The sequence below is a fragment of the Hyperolius riggenbachi genome, chromosome 6 (assembly GCF_040937935.1).
Source record: "Hyperolius riggenbachi isolate aHypRig1 chromosome 6, aHypRig1.pri, whole genome shotgun sequence".
NCBI lineage: Eukaryota > Metazoa > Chordata > Amphibia > Anura > Hyperoliidae > Hyperolius > Hyperolius riggenbachi.
In genome coordinates this window covers 359,636,279-359,652,573 of record NC_090651.1, presented here as the reverse complement: position 1 = coordinate 359,652,573, position 16,295 = coordinate 359,636,279, and the positions used below count along the sequence as shown (strand labels likewise).

At 42.0% G+C, this 16,295-nt stretch overlaps 1 protein-coding gene across 1 annotated transcript in view; it reads left to right on the top strand.

The window, feature by feature from the left end:
• Positions 1-16,295, top strand: part of LOC137522259 (uncharacterized) — a 61,751-nt gene that overhangs the window by 6,503 nt on the left and 38,953 nt on the right. The window contains exons 2-6 of the mRNA XM_068242288.1: positions 40-247; positions 668-960; positions 1,074-1,086; positions 11,654-11,725; positions 16,166-16,266. Of these exons, the coding sequence (XP_068098389.1) occupies positions 40-247; positions 668-960; positions 1,074-1,086; positions 11,654-11,725; positions 16,166-16,266 (687 nt within the window). The remainder of the gene's footprint in view (positions 1-39; positions 248-667; positions 961-1,073; positions 1,087-11,653; positions 11,726-16,165; positions 16,267-16,295) is intronic.

Sequence of the window (16,295 nt, the reverse complement as noted above, 5' to 3'; positions counted from 1 at the left end):
GGTCCTTACTTTCTTTAATATACTCTGCACTCCCCGCAGGTCACATGACTGGAAACCTTTTGATTGACATCAGTGCAGGACCCATTATACACCATCTGTATTCTGCCTGTGAATTCTTCAAAGAAATTATCCTGATGAGGACAAATGAGCAGTGCATTATGGAGATAATGAAATGGCATGATGATCGTACCGGAGCTTTCTGCTGGGGGCACACGGCTGCACATGTTACTGACTTAGAAGGTACAAGGTGAGTTGCCATCGAATTACCTTTGAATTTAATGTGAAGTTACATACTTACACAAGTAGAGGGTCCTCCTTGACCCCACCACCCTTGGTTGGTACCCTCTTTTAGTTTGTGGCCATGCTTCCCTGAGCATGGCTATACTATGCATGCGTAAAACGCGTGTGAATGTTCATACATGGTCATGGTTATGGCCAAGAGAACATATCCAGCAAGCTCTTGTCCCATATGTTTTAAAGGGTCATGCACAGCAGGGGTTGGATAAAAAATGTATCAGAAAGCCTCTGGACCATCGTGGATAAGAAGCTACGTTTTTCAAGTTACAGGTTCCCGTTTATAGTTGTTTTTGATATTGTTGTATTGCAAAGTAGCACCTGTACAACCCAACCTGCAGTCATCAGTTCACTACATTCTTTTTTTTTCCAGTGACCAATGTGAGGCAAAAGAAATGAGGTTGAAGTCAGCCATTACGCATGTTGTGAAGTTTGATCCAGAGACAGAATCTCTAACAGACCTGATAGGGGTTCCTCAGGCTGACTGCATCATCACCAGTTTCTTGTTGGATGTGATCAGCAAAGATGAAGAGGACTACGTGAGAAACTTGAGAAAGATCTTAGAACTTTTAAAGCCAGGAGGACACCTGGTTTTATTAGGGGCAAGACATACCTCTTATTACACAGTTGGAGGGCACAAGTACCATGTTTTCAGATATGATGAAAGTTTTTGAGAACCGTACTTATTGCAGAAGAAATGACCATCCTCCAATGTGAAGTTACGCTAAAGACATTTGATAGTCCTTTAGCTGATTCTGATGGTTTCCTGTTTATGACAGCTTGCAAGTCAAAGTAAAGTGAAAGTGTAAAAAGAATAACTGGACTTGGAAGTTGGGAAAAAAATACTATACACCCTATAAATCACAGTTGTAAGTTGGTTAACAGACCTAAATATCAGCTATTTCATGAAGCATACACATTCTCCATCTCTGCCTCTTATTACACACATGATGGAGTGAAACAAACCCTCCCCCTATCCCTTTATAATTGTCTGTGGTGGGATCTGCTCTTATTGGCTGGTGGGGCTTGCTGTGCATTCTGGGAGCAAAGTATTTACTTAACAGATGCACATTCTACAATTCCCACTGAAATGTTGGCACCATACTGACCCCATGTTTTTCCAACGATCAAAAAGCTAGAGTACACTGGTGAAACATGTTGGCTGTTACTCACATGGCTCCTCACATGGTGCTGTGGTGATCTCTGCTCTCCCACCTACACCTGGTTGTTATCACCAATCAAGAGAACTTCGGCATGCTCTTGCATGGTTGGCTCACAGCTGGTCTCCTGCTGATTGTGGGGCTTCAACCTCTGCCGCTATGTCACAGATGAGCAGGGGTATTTCTAGCCTTTTTGTTACTCCATGCAAGAAGTCCTGTGTCACCTCCCCCCCATCCCCGTTGGTCCTGTTGCATTTTGTCTAACACTACCTTCTTGCTCTACCCTAGCTTAGTGTGTAAATGCAGAGTATAGTGCAGCAGAAGCTGTGCTCTCACCTCTCCACTGGAGTCCTTCTGTGCTGCGCTTTGCCCTAGTGCCCAGCATCTCCTACCGTATTTAGCATGATTACACGCTACATGAGAACAGCCAGCACTGGAGGGAGCAGAAAACAGACAGGGTGGTCGCACAGGCACAGCACTGGACTCCAGAGGGGAGGTTAAAGCACAGCTTCTGTTGTGCTATACTCTGCCATTACACACTGGACTGGGGAAGCACAGGAGGGATCGGAACAGATAGTGGGACAAGGGGACAGAGGGAGGCACAAAGGGGGACAGAAGAAGACACAGTGGAACAAAGGGAGGCACAGAGAGATGCACACAAAGCCAGATCATCAACAAGGGCCTGGCGAGAGTCTAGGGGCCTGGTTTATGCTAAACCCCCCAAAAAAACTTGCAAAAAAAAGCTAGGTGGCCATCAAGTGTGGGCCCAAAGTTGTTGCTTGCCTAGGGCACAATTTCACTTTAATCCATATTTGGAAGCACAGGGAGAAGGGGGAAGAGGTTACACAGGGGGACTGAAGGTGGCACAAGGAGACAGAAGGAGGAACAAAGGGAGACAAAAGGAGCCAAAAATGGAGATGCAAACACCCATGGGGTGTAGCTTTGTTTGAGAGGCATGTCTTAGCTCAAGGTGTCAGAAAATCTCATATTAATGCAGAGAAATTATGATCTCCATCTTGCTTTGGGTTGATTATATATGTTTTAAAATGTTTAGCAGATTATTTAACAGATGGCGCCCAATTATTTACCTTAATGTATAGTGATCATGTATAGCGATCATAAATGTATTAATTAATGATCAATAATAGACCTATATGTTAAAGAGAAACTCCGACCGAGAAGTGAACTTTATCCCAATCAGTAGCTGATACCCCTTTTACATGAGAAATCTATTCCTTTTTCACAAACAGACCATCAGGGGGCGCTGTATGACTGATATTCTGATATTGTGGTGAAACCCCTCCCACAAGGAACTCTGAGGACCGTGGTACTCCTGGAAGTTTCCTGTCTGTGAACCTTGTTGCATTGTGGGAAATAGCTGTTTACAGCTGGTTCCAACTGCCAAAAAAGCATGCAGCAGCTGCATCACTTGCCAACAGTAAAATGTCACCATGTAATAAATGTCAGACTGTAAATCAGGGATTTAAAAGATTTTACAATGGGCAAACACTGACTAAATAATGTATACATAATTATTGTAAAAATGAAGCACTTTCTAATTACATTATTTTCACTGGAGTTCCTCTTTAAGATAAAGAAGTTTGCTTTCTATATAATTTAGCATGTATTAAAACAGATGGCTGTTTGTTATGAATACAAAACCAAAACAATAAGTCATGTGATTAAACAATAAGCCATGTGATCAAGACAGTACAACCTGCGACCACAGGGGGCGTTCAGAAATCCCAGTTAATTAATGATGTACCAAAGAACATACCATATTTTTAGAACATAGGATAAGCTTGGTGTACATGAGATCTAGAAAGATGTCATAAGAACACCACTTGGGTCATAAGATCTAATTAAAATGTTATTGATGTAATTTTGATTAGAAAAGATGTAGATTGCTTACGTTAATAAGCCAAGTAGCGTCATATGTACGCACCTGCTCAGATAACCCGCTGGTTTAAAATGTCACAAAATGTCAAAATGTACCAGTTAAAAATCAGTTTGAATTTTGTGCATCACCATAAAATCCCCTAACAGACTCCATCTTAGAAACTTTACAATAAAAAGCCCTGGCAGGCTGGTATATTTTATCATTGAGCCTGAAACTCTACTGAAATTGACTGAGATCTAGAGTCTCTACCTTCCACTGTGATTCTAGAACACAAGAGAGGTAATATGCATTATGTTTGGTGAATTTGTTGACAATGGCTTATATAAACGTTAAAGACTTGTCATTTCAAACTTCAGCAGTTAAGTTTTTTAGATAACTTTTTTTGTTATATGTCAATCAGTAAGCATTACTATTTAAAGCGGTTTAAAACTCTGACAAAATTTTCAACAAAAATGTGTTTTCTTACTTTTTATAACCCATGCAATTATCATATTTGCTTTTGTGCACAAGTATTATTATTCATTTAGATATTATAACTTCCCAAAGTTCAGTTAATTTACTTTGAAAGCTGCTGGTGCATTTTATTCATAACTGTTGTAATTGTGTTGTGAATGCAGCCACCGGTGATTTCTGACCTGTGTTTCACCCCAGGACTCATCAGTTGAAGTCCTGCACAGCCAGAGAATGTTTACATAAATGTATCAAGTAAAGAATGTGTACACAAGATAAGATTATAAGCAGTTCGGATGCGGGTTCTCCTTGCAGAAGAAAGAGTCAGCCCTGTGATGTAACCCTTTGAATGTTTTTACAAAAAAAAACCATTGTGTTAGTATATTATATGCTGTAAATAATATTTTAGAGCAGAGAAGAAATTCTGGGTTATATTCCGCTTTAAATGCAATTGCAAGCTTAGGGACAACTCCCTAGCTTTGATTGATGAAAATATATCTACTTAAAGTTCTTTATATAAGAATAGAACTCTATATACCATTTTTAAGGATAAAGCTATATTTGTGTGTACCATACACTGTACAATCTTTCTAGAAGAATAGAACTCTATTTACCATTTTTAAGGCTAAAGCTATATTTGTGTGCACCGTACACTGTACAATCTCGAGACAGCAATTATCGATGGAGGATAAATTCTACAGAAGAAGAGTAGCTATAATGATATGGACTTGTTTTGCTAAAGGAACTTTGACAATGTATATTGGATGATGGTCAACAACTGAGATGTTTATTCCTATGTGTATAAATGCTTTATCTATGTTTTATATCAATATAATTTTATAAGATTCAACAGATGAGTGTTGCGTATTTTTTCCATAGGTAAAACTGTTAACCTATAAATATGCTGTTTATAGTGAGCTACACACCCCCTACTGGCTAATATTGATTATGATGACTTTTAGGCTGGCCCATTAAGTAGTTAATAATCATTGAGGTTGCATTCACAGTAGGACGTTGCGGAACTGCGTTATAAAGTCTTATAACACAGCTTATATCGCGCTGCAATGATAATCCTATGGACTGCTCACAATGTGACGTTAAAGTCGCATTGAAAAATGTTGCGTTTTGGTAACTCACTGCTTGCAGTGCGTTACCTCTAAACGCAGACACGTTGCGACTTTAACGTGGCATTAAGACACGCAACGTCCCACTGTGAATGTGACCTCAAGGCAGATATCGATAACATATTTGACAAAGGGGTGGGGATAAATCAGGGGCATGGCGCCCCCCCAGGACCTAGTGGCCTATAGTGCCTATGCCTAAACACTCCCTCCCCCCCCTTGCGGATGAGGTTTTTTATTTGGCTGCACACAAAAAAGTGTGAAAATTTGTTTATGAACCTGAATTTTAATTAAAAAAAATGCATGCAAAAAAGCTTTACGTTTTTTGCAATGATGGGTATGGACCCTGCCTTACCTTCCCACCATGTTGCTATGTCCACCTGCTTGTTCTCCCTTGTCTTCATATTTCTGTGCCTTTATTATAAGGTGTGTAGGTGTGTGTGTGTGTGTGTGTGTGTGTGTGTGTGTGTGTGTGTGTGTGTGTGTGTGTGTGTGTGTGTGTGTGTGTGTGTGTGTGTGTGTGTGTGTGTGTGTGTGTGTGTGTGTGTGTGTGTGTGTGTGTGTGTGTGTGTGTGTGGTGTGTGTGTGTGTGTGTGTGTGTGTGTGTGTGTGTGTGTGTGTGTGTGTGTGTGCGTGTGTACAGTGTGTGTGTGTGTGCGTGTGTACAGTGTGTGTGTGTGTGTGTGTGTGTGTGTGTGTGTGTACAGTGTGTGTGTGTGTGTGTGTGCGTGCGTGCGTGTTTGTGTGTGTGTGTGTGTGTACAGTGTGTGTGTACAGTGTGTGTGTGTGTGTCTGTGTGTGTGTGTGTGTGTGTGTGTGTGCGTGTGTGTGCGTGTGTGTGTGTGTGTATACAGTGTGTGTGTGTACAGTGTGTGTGTGTGTGTACAGTGTGTGTGTGTGTGTGCGTGCGTGCGTGTGTGTGTGTGTGTGTGTGTACAGTGTGTGTGTGTGTACAGTGTGTGTGTGTGTGTGTGTGTGTGTGTGTGTGTGTGTGTGTGTCTGTGTGTGTGTGCACCGCAAGTATGCTGGCTGGCCCAGCTGTCACTTCTCCCTTATTTCCCTTGCTCATCATAGGTAGCTACTAGGGATGATCACAGATATGCAAATTATTCTGAGGTGATGCAACTGTATGTCATTTTTTTATGTAAATATATGCAGCTTGAAAATGTGTTTAAATTAATTGGACCATTTTCAAACTGCATGCATTTGCATACAATTTGCATAATTTCAGAAGAATTTGCATCTCATTGATTATCCCTAGTAGCTACAGGTGTCCCTTAGCATTAGGTAGCCAGAGGTGCCCTCAGTGTTAAGTAGCTGGTGGTGCCCGACTGAAGGGAGATCTCATCAGTGGAATGCTGAGAGCAAGGTGAGTAACCTCTCAATTACGCTCCGCTCAGGAGTCAGCATAGGTAAGGAGGGTGGTGCTAGGGGGAGAGGAGTTAGCCACCCCTCCATCATCGGGCACCTGTAGGCATACTTTGGCCTATAAGAATAAAATAATCTCTAGATATTAAACAGCTAATCCTTACTTAAAAATTAGACCCGTTTCAAAAACAGGCACTAGAAACAGTGACCGCCACGTGTGTGGCTGCCCGCAGGTGCGACCCCGGCCCTTGTGGCAATGGCTATGGCTTGGCCCAAGCTTACATGGGCTGACACGGATGCAGCCCATGAATGCAGATACCTAGGGGAATTATTAGGTAAGATGAATAAATAGGAATACAGACAGCTAAGTTCCCATGATCAGATCAGATCCTGAACACATGATGTTTTTGTGAAATTAAGATTGTCTGTTGATTCTGATGAATATAACACAGGCTCCAGTGCCTCTGCCTCTCACTATCAGAATTACAGAGAAAAAGCTGTGACTAGTCTTCTGCCTGACCTACAAGATGGACAGCAGCTCCTACAAGCTCTAGCATAAACACGATCATGATTCAAGAACATATCTGGAAACATGTGCAAATTTGGACAGAGGCGCCAGGCAGATTCAAATGATCTAAAAACAACTAAAAAGGAGGAGTACAGGTGGACAATCGAAATTGTTCAAAACGCAAATAACAATTTATTTTGGCACTCCGCAGCACGTTTCGCAGGTATAACCTGCTTCATCAGGCAAGGAGTGCAAGCTAAAAATCAAGCATACAAACCATAAACAATATACAATAAACAAAACACGACCCTAAGAGCTTGCCATCATAATACAAAATGCAAAAATGACATATTATGTCTGTCACAGAAGGGACGATCTGCTGTGACAGGAGACGTGCAAACACCAAGGGCCTGATTTACCAAAGGGCGATAAGCCCCTTTGCATATCTAATTGTTTGTTTGCTCCTCCAAACATCCGCGAGAGCTATCGCGGACACCCAGACGCAATGCGCCGCCCCTGACTAGCAAAGCCCATAGACCCGTATTGGGCTCCGCGCGTCCAAGAAGGCGCACCCTGCGCAAACGCAGCGCGCACAAACACCTAGCGCAAAAAAAAAAGAAAAAACGCGCCAAGCTTTAGCAAATCAGGCCCCATGTGTAATGAGGAATGCGACCAAAGTAGTACAAGAATCTATCATGAAACAGCACATAAATAACTTATTATTCAATTGTCAGCATAAGTTATTATATATATCAGCGTAAGTTATTATATAGTGACAATACCCGTGTATCCATAGTGGTGTAATAACTATCTACATAGCCGCAAAAGTATCATCTATAAAAGTGAAGTATAGCTCTTTGAATAAATAGGGAATTCAATCTTACCTCAAAAAGGTCCAATAGTGGCAATGCGCCTCTGTAACTCGCGCTGCTGCTGTCTGCTGTTTATAAAGGTGTCTATGTGCCTAAATTAAAGGTAGGATGTCAGGTGAGTACAGCGTGACATCACATCCCCCACCCGGGGCTTATACTGGAAGAGATGCAGGGAAGCATGGGCGAGGTGGCGTCGGCCATGTTGATTGTGGGCAATTTTGCCAGTAGCTGTAAAAAATGTATAAAATGTGGCATTTTTGCCACACTATGCATCTAAACAATATTTCCATGCCTATGCGACCATATAGTGGAACTGATAGCGTTACTGGCTATCATTAGATTGTGATCTCTATTTGTTGTTCCTGTATTCGTATAGTCTATGTAGTATATATAGAAACTGAATTAAATCCAATAACAGAGATAAAACAACAGTGTTAATATGGTTAAGAAAAAGTAACATCAATAAAACATATAAAAAAAATCATAAAAATATGCTGATCTAATATAACAATTATAAGAAATGTATACAAAATATATAAAAAAACAAATAAAAGAGAGGACTATCATAATAAAACATTGTTTGCTATTAGCAAGCGACTGTTTGGAGTATTAATAAATAATAAATCATTAAAATGCTTTTTCTAAAACCTCATTCAGACCATTGGGTATCAGGCACTTTAGAATTTGTATCCAATAAATTTCCTTTTGGCGCAGTATCTCAAAAGCATTTGTGTGGGATGGGGAAACTGATTCGATGAAAGTGATTTTAAATAAGAGAGGATTATTGTTGTGATGGATACTAAAATGTCGAGAAACACTGTGTAAATTGTAATTATTTATGATGTTTCTCTTGTGCTGGCCAATCCTGCTGCGAGCCTCCTGGGTCGTACGACTAACGTATTGAGGCCCACATGGGCATGAAATAAGATAAATAATAAAACGAGAGTCGCAATTGATATGTTGTGTGATAGGATATTCAATGTTTGTAGTGTGGGACTGAAAGGTCTTAGTGTTCACCACGAACTGGCAGGCTGTACATCTCGCTTTGTGACAGGCATGTGATCCTGGTGGTAGGCGGGGGCTGGTGGATTGGGAGAATGTCCTCAGTTTGCTGGGAGCTAATAAGTTACGCAAATTGGGTGCACGTTTAAATGTGAGTGTTGGTTTGTTGGGTAATAATGGTTTTAGATAGGGATCTTGTGTTAATATGTCCCATCTAGACTGCAACGTGGTTCTAATGATATTGTGTTGTGAACTGAAGCGTGTGATAAACCTGGGAAATGGATCGTTAACGTTAGTAATATTGGAATTAGGGGCAGTCTGGGATGTAGTGGTGGGGGTGTGAATTGCTCTGTATTCGGAATTTTTTTTTGTCAATATTGTCAACTGTGTATGGTAGTCATTTATGTCAGTACAGTTCCGGTAAATCCTTTTATATTTGCTGTACAGGGTGTTGGTAGTCCAAGGTCGATGATGGTGACTGTTGAAATGAATGTAATTGTTGGCATCTACTTTTTTGAAATGGGTTTTGTTTTTTATATTGAGTAATTCAATTAACAATACCAGGTCCAGATATTCTATGGTGGTGGGATGGTATTGGAAAGTGAAAAGTAGACCGTCCGGATTGTTGTTGAGGTATTGCACGAATAGAGGAATATTGTTGGGGTCGCCTTGCCATATGAAAATCAGATCATCAATATATCTATGATAAAACTTAATGTTCTCTGTGAAGAGATGCTGGGAATGGAATTTTAAATGCTCTAGGTAACCCATGGTGAGGTTCGCAAAGGATGGAGCAAACAAACTCCCCATGGCTGTACCTGTACGTTGGTGGTAATATTTACCCTGAAAACTGAATGTGTTATGTTTAAGTATGAATTCTGCACAATGAATAATGAAGTTAATCTGTGGATGAGGCATGAGCGGATTGTTGTTTAAGAAGAAAGATAAAGCTGTAAGTCCAAAGTCGTGTGGTATATTGGTGTAAAGCGAGGTGACATCGCAGGTTAACCAGTAATAATCAGATTTCCAATGGATATTTTTAATCAGATGAATGAGGTGTTGGGAGTCTTTTAAAAAAGATGGGAGGGACTGGACATGTGGTTGTAAGTGTTTATCTACAAATACAGATAAATTGCTGGTGGTGGAGTCTATGCCCGATATGATTGGTCTACCCGGTGATCTGATGAGTGACTTGTGTATTTTAGGTAAATAATAAAAGAAGGGGGTTTTTGGGTGTTGATTAATGATGAATGCCCTTTCGTTTTTTGTGACAATCCCCTTAAGATAATGCTCATTGATAAAGGTTTTTAATTTTGAGTTATACTCTTCAGTGGTATCATGATCAAGTACGGTGTAATGTAGGGGGTCATCAAGTAGACGCAAAGCTTCTTCGAGATAGTCTACTTTGTTCAGAAGGACCACCCCCCTCCCTTGTCCGCTGGTCTGATGATTATATCATGAGTACGTCTGCGGGTATGGAGTGCAGCCTGTTCTTTGTTAGTGAGGTTGGATTGAGCCGGGAATGAATTGAGGTCAATTTTCTGTAGATCCTCGAGCACTAGAGAATGAAATTTCTGGATAAAATTACCTTTTGATGCAGTTGGGTAAAACCTTGAGCGGCCCTTAAGTTGTGTGGTAATATACTTCTCCATAGTCACTTCAGTGGGGTTAACAGAACAGATGGGTAAATTTTCGTTGCTAGTAATGAAAATTAGGGTCCAGATCGTTGAGTGATCTCTGGTATTTTTTAAGGGCAAAGTGTCTCTTCAGTGTCAGTTTACGTATGTATGTATTAAGGTCGGTATAAAGTTCGGATCATTTGAATGAATTAGTGGGACAAAAAGATAAACCTTTGTTTAAAAGTCGGGTTTCATAGGAATTTAATGCATAATCTGATAAATTGAAGACACTTTTTATTTGAGGATTGGTAGTGGTAGTATCGTGTTCGAGGTTTCTTTTTTTCTTTTTTCCTTTGCCCCGACATCCTCTTTTTCGAGGTATGGGAGGGGCCTCTTCATGTTGTGTTTTGGTTTGAGGAGGACCCGGTTTATGGTGGGGCTGGGTAATGGAAGGACGAGGGTGCTCTGTGTGAGTGTGGAGGGGAGGTCTAAAAAAGCCGTGGTGGTAAGGGTTGTGTCGAGATTGTCTGACCCCTTGATATTGCTGCTAGGGTCTCCTACATTGAGTAGTGTCTGGGGAAGTTCTGTTGGCGATGGTATGGGTGTGTCATATGTGCTGAACTGAGAGGCCCCTAGGTCTTCTTCAAGTGGTGTGGTTTCACTGATAGAGGTATGGACCAATGATTGCTGATTGAGGAGGGTAGTGGGAGGGGCTCCTTTAAGAAACTTGTAGAGTGGAACTGTATTCGGTTTGAATTGGATTTTATTAGTTATTGAACTAAGAGTTTTTTTCTTTTTGTTTGTGTTTTTTGAGCTGGGAACTCTCTGTGGTTTAAGAACTGGAGTTGATTTTTTGGGGACTATTGTTATATTAGATCAGCATATTTTTATGATTTTTTTATATATTTTATTGATGTTACTTCTTCTTAACCATATTAACACTGTTGTTTTATCTCTGTTATTGGATTTAATTCAGTTTTATGCATTTGTATAGGAGTAGACTATTCTTACCTGCTATTCCATATTCTGACCACTAGATGGCAGCATCCATATATATACTACATATACTATACGAATACAGGAACAACAAATAGAGATCACAATCTAATGATAGCCAGTAACACTATCAGTTCCACTATATGGTCGCATAGGCATGGAAATATTGTTTAGATGCATAGTGTGGCAAAAATGCCACATTTTATACATTTTTTACAGCTACTGGCAAAATTGCCCACAATCAACATGGCCGACGCCACCTCGCCCATGCTTCCCTGCATCACTTCCGGTATAAGCCCTGGGTGGGTGATGTGATGTCACGCTGTACTCACCTGACATCCTACCTTTAATTTAGGCACATAGACACCTTTATAAACAGCAGACAGCAGCAGTGCGAGTTACAGAGGCGCATTGCCACTATTGGACCTTTTTGAGGTAAGATTGAATTCCCTATTTATTCAAAGAGCTATACTTCACTTTTATAGATGATACTTTTGCGGCTATGTAGATAGTTATTACACCACTATGGATACACGGGTATTGTCACTATATAATATCTTACGCTGATATATATAATAACTTATGCTAACAATTGAATGAAAAGTTATTTATGTGCTGTTTCATGATAGATTCTTGTACTACTTTGGTTGCATTCCTCATTACACATGGGGCCTGATTTGCTTACGCTTGGCGCGTTTTTTTTTTTTTTTGTGCTAGGTGTTTTTTGCACGCGCATACATTTGCACGTGCTGCGTTTGCGCGGGGTGCGCCTTCTTGGACGCGCGCAGAGCCGGATTAAGACCAGGCAGGGCCCCAAGCAGAGCAATAAATTAAGGGCCCCCCACCCCCAAACCTCCCCCCCACACACACACACCTGCCACACTGTTGAAAGGATGTCTCCCCGGCATACAGCATCTCACAAAAGTGAGTGCACTGCTCACATTTTTGTTATTTTCATGGAACAGACAGCACTGAAGATATGATGCTGTGATACAATGTAAAGCAATCATTGCACAGCTTTTAAAACAGTGTAAATTTATTTTCTTTACAATAACATCACCACACCGTCAATAAGGAACAACTGTAGCGAGAGGTACAGTATGTGGAGGCTGCCAAACTTATTTACTTTTAAGCAATACCAGTTTCCTGGCTATCCTGCTGATCCTCTACCTCTAATATATTTAGCCACACACACCCTGAACAAGCATGCAGCAGATCAGGTGACATTATTGTCAGACCTGACATTAGCTGCATGCTTGTTTCTGGTGCGATTCAAACACTACTGCAGCCAAATAGATCAGCAGGGCTGACAGGAAATTGGTATTTTTTAAAAGAAAATAAATATGGCAGCCTCCACATACCTCTCGCTACAGTTGTCCTTTAATGTCTAAACCACTGGCAACTAGAGTTGGGCCGAACCTCCGATTTTAGGTTTGCGAACCGGGTTTGCGAACTTCCGCGGAAGGTTCGGTTCGCGTTAAAGTTCGCGAACCGCAATAGACTTCAATGGGGATGCGAACTTTGAAAAAAAAAAAAATGATGCTGGCCACAAAAGTGATGGAAAAGATGTTTCAAGGGGTCTAACACCTGGAGGGGGGCATGGCGGAGTGGGATACATGCCAAAAGTCCCCGGGAAAAATCTGGATTTGACGCAAAGCAGCGTTTTAAGGGCAGAAATCACATTGAATGCTAAATAACAGGCCTAAAGTGCTTTAAAACATCTTGCATGTGTATACATCAATCAGGTAGTGTAATTAAGGTACTGCTTCACACTGACACACCAAAATGTTCACTGAACAGAACAGGTATACAGTGGCGGGTTCACTGAACAGGTATACAGTGGCGGGTTCACTGAACAGAACAGGTATACAGTGGCGGGTTCACTGAACAGAACAGGTATACAGTGGCGGGTTCACAGAACAGGTATGCAGTGGCAGGTTCACTGAACAGGTATGCAGTGGTGGGTTCACTGAACAGGTATGCAGTGGTGGGTTCACTGAACAGTACAGGTATGCAGTGGTGGGTTCACTGAACAGGTATGCAGTGGTGGGTTGACAGAACAGGTATGCAGTGGTGGGTTCACTGAACAGTACAGGTATGCAGTGGTGGGTTCACTGAACAGGTATGTAGTGGTGGGTTCACTGAACAGGTATGCAGTGGTGGGTTCACTGAACAGGTATGCAGTGGTGGGTTCACTGAACAGGTATGCAGTGGTGGGTTCACTGAACAGGTATGCAGTGGTGGGTAGTGGTGGGTTCACTGAACAGGTATGCATTGGTGGGTTCACTGAACAGGTATGCAGTGGTGGGTTCACTGAACAGGTATGCAGTGGTGGGTTCACTGAACAGGTATGCAGTGGTGGGTTCACTGAACAGGTATGCAGTGGTGGGTAGTGGTGGGTTCACTGAACAGGTATGCATTGGTGGGTTCACAGAACAGGTATGCAGTGGTGGGTTCACTGAACAGTACAGGTATGCAGTGGTGGGTTCACTGAACAGGTATGCAGTGGTGGGTTCACTGAACAGGTATGCAGTGGTGGGTTCACAGAACAGGTATGCAGTGGTGGGTAGTGGTGGGTTCACTGAACAGGTATGCAGTGGTGGGTTCACAGTACAGGTATGCAGTGGTGGGTTCACTGAACAGGTATGCAGTGGTGGGTTCACAGTACAGGTATGCAGTGGTGGGTTCACAGAACAGGTATGCAGCCAGGAACAAGCTAAGCCTAACTAATCTTTCCCTATGAGAGACAGTCTGCAGCAGCTCGCCCTACTCTCACTAATGCAAGCACACGAGTGACCGTAATGGCCGCCGCTGCCTGCCTTTTATTAGGGGGGGAGTGGCTCCAGGGGCTAGTGTAGCCTAATTGGCTACACTGGGCCTGCTGACTGTGATGTAGAGGGTCAAAGTTGACCCTCATGGTGCATTATGGGGCGAACCGAACTTCCGCAATACTTCGCCTGCGGGACGCGAACGCGAACCACGGAAGTTCGCATGGAACCGTTCGCAGGCGAACCGTTCGGCCCAACTCTACTGGCAACAAAAGTGAGTACAGCGAGGCAGATTTAATCATACACAGGTCAATAATGCCCCAATATGTCTAGCCAATTGATCATTATTCCATTCAATTGTTTAGTGATCAACCTCTGTCACAGCAAGTTTAATTTTGATAGGCTTCAGCAGAACTCTTACATAGTTACATAGTTATTTTGGTTGAAAAAAGACATACGTCCATCGAGTTCAACCAGTACAAAGTACAACTCCAGCCCGTCCCCCACATACCCCTGTTGATCCAGAGGAAGGCGAAAAAAACCCCACAAGGCATGGTCCAATTAGCCCCAAAAGGGAAAAATTCCTTCCTGACTCCAGATGGCAATCAGATAAAATCCCTGGATCAACATCATTAGGCATAACCTAGTAATTGTAGCCATGGATGTCTTTCAACGCAAGGAAAGCATCTAAAACGCAAGGAAAGCATCAACTCTATCAAGCTTCAATCAAACTGCAAGTGATGTACTGCTTAATGCAGAGCAAAGTTATGGACCTTTGATCCCTCACCACTCCTGTCCTGCTTCCATACCACAGAGACTGATAAATAGCACAATATCACTTGAAAGCCAATCCATTGGATATAAATGAGCAATAGATTACTGGAAGATTCAATCAGTGTTCAAAATCGATGTGTATATAGCCAGTTTTACATATTTTTTGTCCAACTAGGGTGATAAAATGAAGGTTAAGTTCAGCAATGACAAGAACCAATTGTGAACATCACAAGTAAAACTCAGAGGCTTTACAGCAGAGCAGTTTGTCCTAAAGAGAGGGGAAGTAACATTGTGTGTCTGTGTGTAGAATGTATTATCTCTGTGGTAGAACATTGCTAATCTAGCAAGCAGCTCCTGTATGAAGAGATCACATTGCAGTCCCCAGTCCGGGTCTGGCAGCTCTGAGCTAAGGGGAAGGGGGAGTAACTCTTTGTGTGCCTGCTTGTATAACTTCTTATCTCTTTAGTAGATAATTGCTGCAGAGATCTTGTTTTTAAAGACTGAAAGAGTTACTAAAAGACTACATGAACAGAGGCAAGACATCTTTATGGGGCCCTTTTGACCTCCTGGGCCCATAAGCAATTAATTAGTTTTCCTGGTTGAAGATCCGGCTCTGGACGCGCGGGGCCCAATACGGGCTTTGCGCGTCCGGGGCGGCGCATTGCTTCTGGGCGTCCGCGATAGCTCTCGCAGATGTTTGGAGGAGCAAACAAACAATTAGACATGCAAAGGGGCTTATCGCCCTTTGGTAAATCAGGCCCTTGGTGTTTGCACGTCTCCTGTCACAGCAGATCGCCCCTTCTGTGACAGACATAATATGTCATTTTTGCATTTTGTATTATGATGGCAAGCTCTTAGGGTCGTGTTTTGTTTATTGTATATTGTTTATGGTTTGTATGCTTGATTTTTAGCTTGCACTCCTTGCCTGATGAAGCGGGTTATACCTGCGAAACGCGTTGCGGAGTGCCAAAATAAATTGTTATTTGCGATTTGAACAATCTCGATTGTCCATCATTTCAGGAGGTAAGTCCACCTGTACTCCTCCTTTTTAGTTGTTTTTAGATCATTTTAACCTGCCTGGCGCCTCTGTCCAAATTTGCACAGTATATAGTCCACCTTGGGTGGAGGGGACTTTCCCCTTCTTTCTATCTACAGAGAGAGACTTCTTAAACCTGAGTGGGGTCAGGTTCTAATGCTCCCCACCTGCATTTCAAGTGGTTGCCTATGTGGTAACACGTGTTTGTGAGTATATCCACATCTGTTAATTATTTCGCCAACAATTGTTAGACTTACTGCACTATATTGGGCTCTCGGTTTTTCTTTTTGTTTCAAGTGCATATCTGGAAACATATTTTTGTGGACATCCTGACATGGCATTTAAAGACGACACACTGAGCTATCCCTTGGAGAAACTGCACAATGCATTTGACATGGGTAAGTAGACTAATGATATTGACACCTCA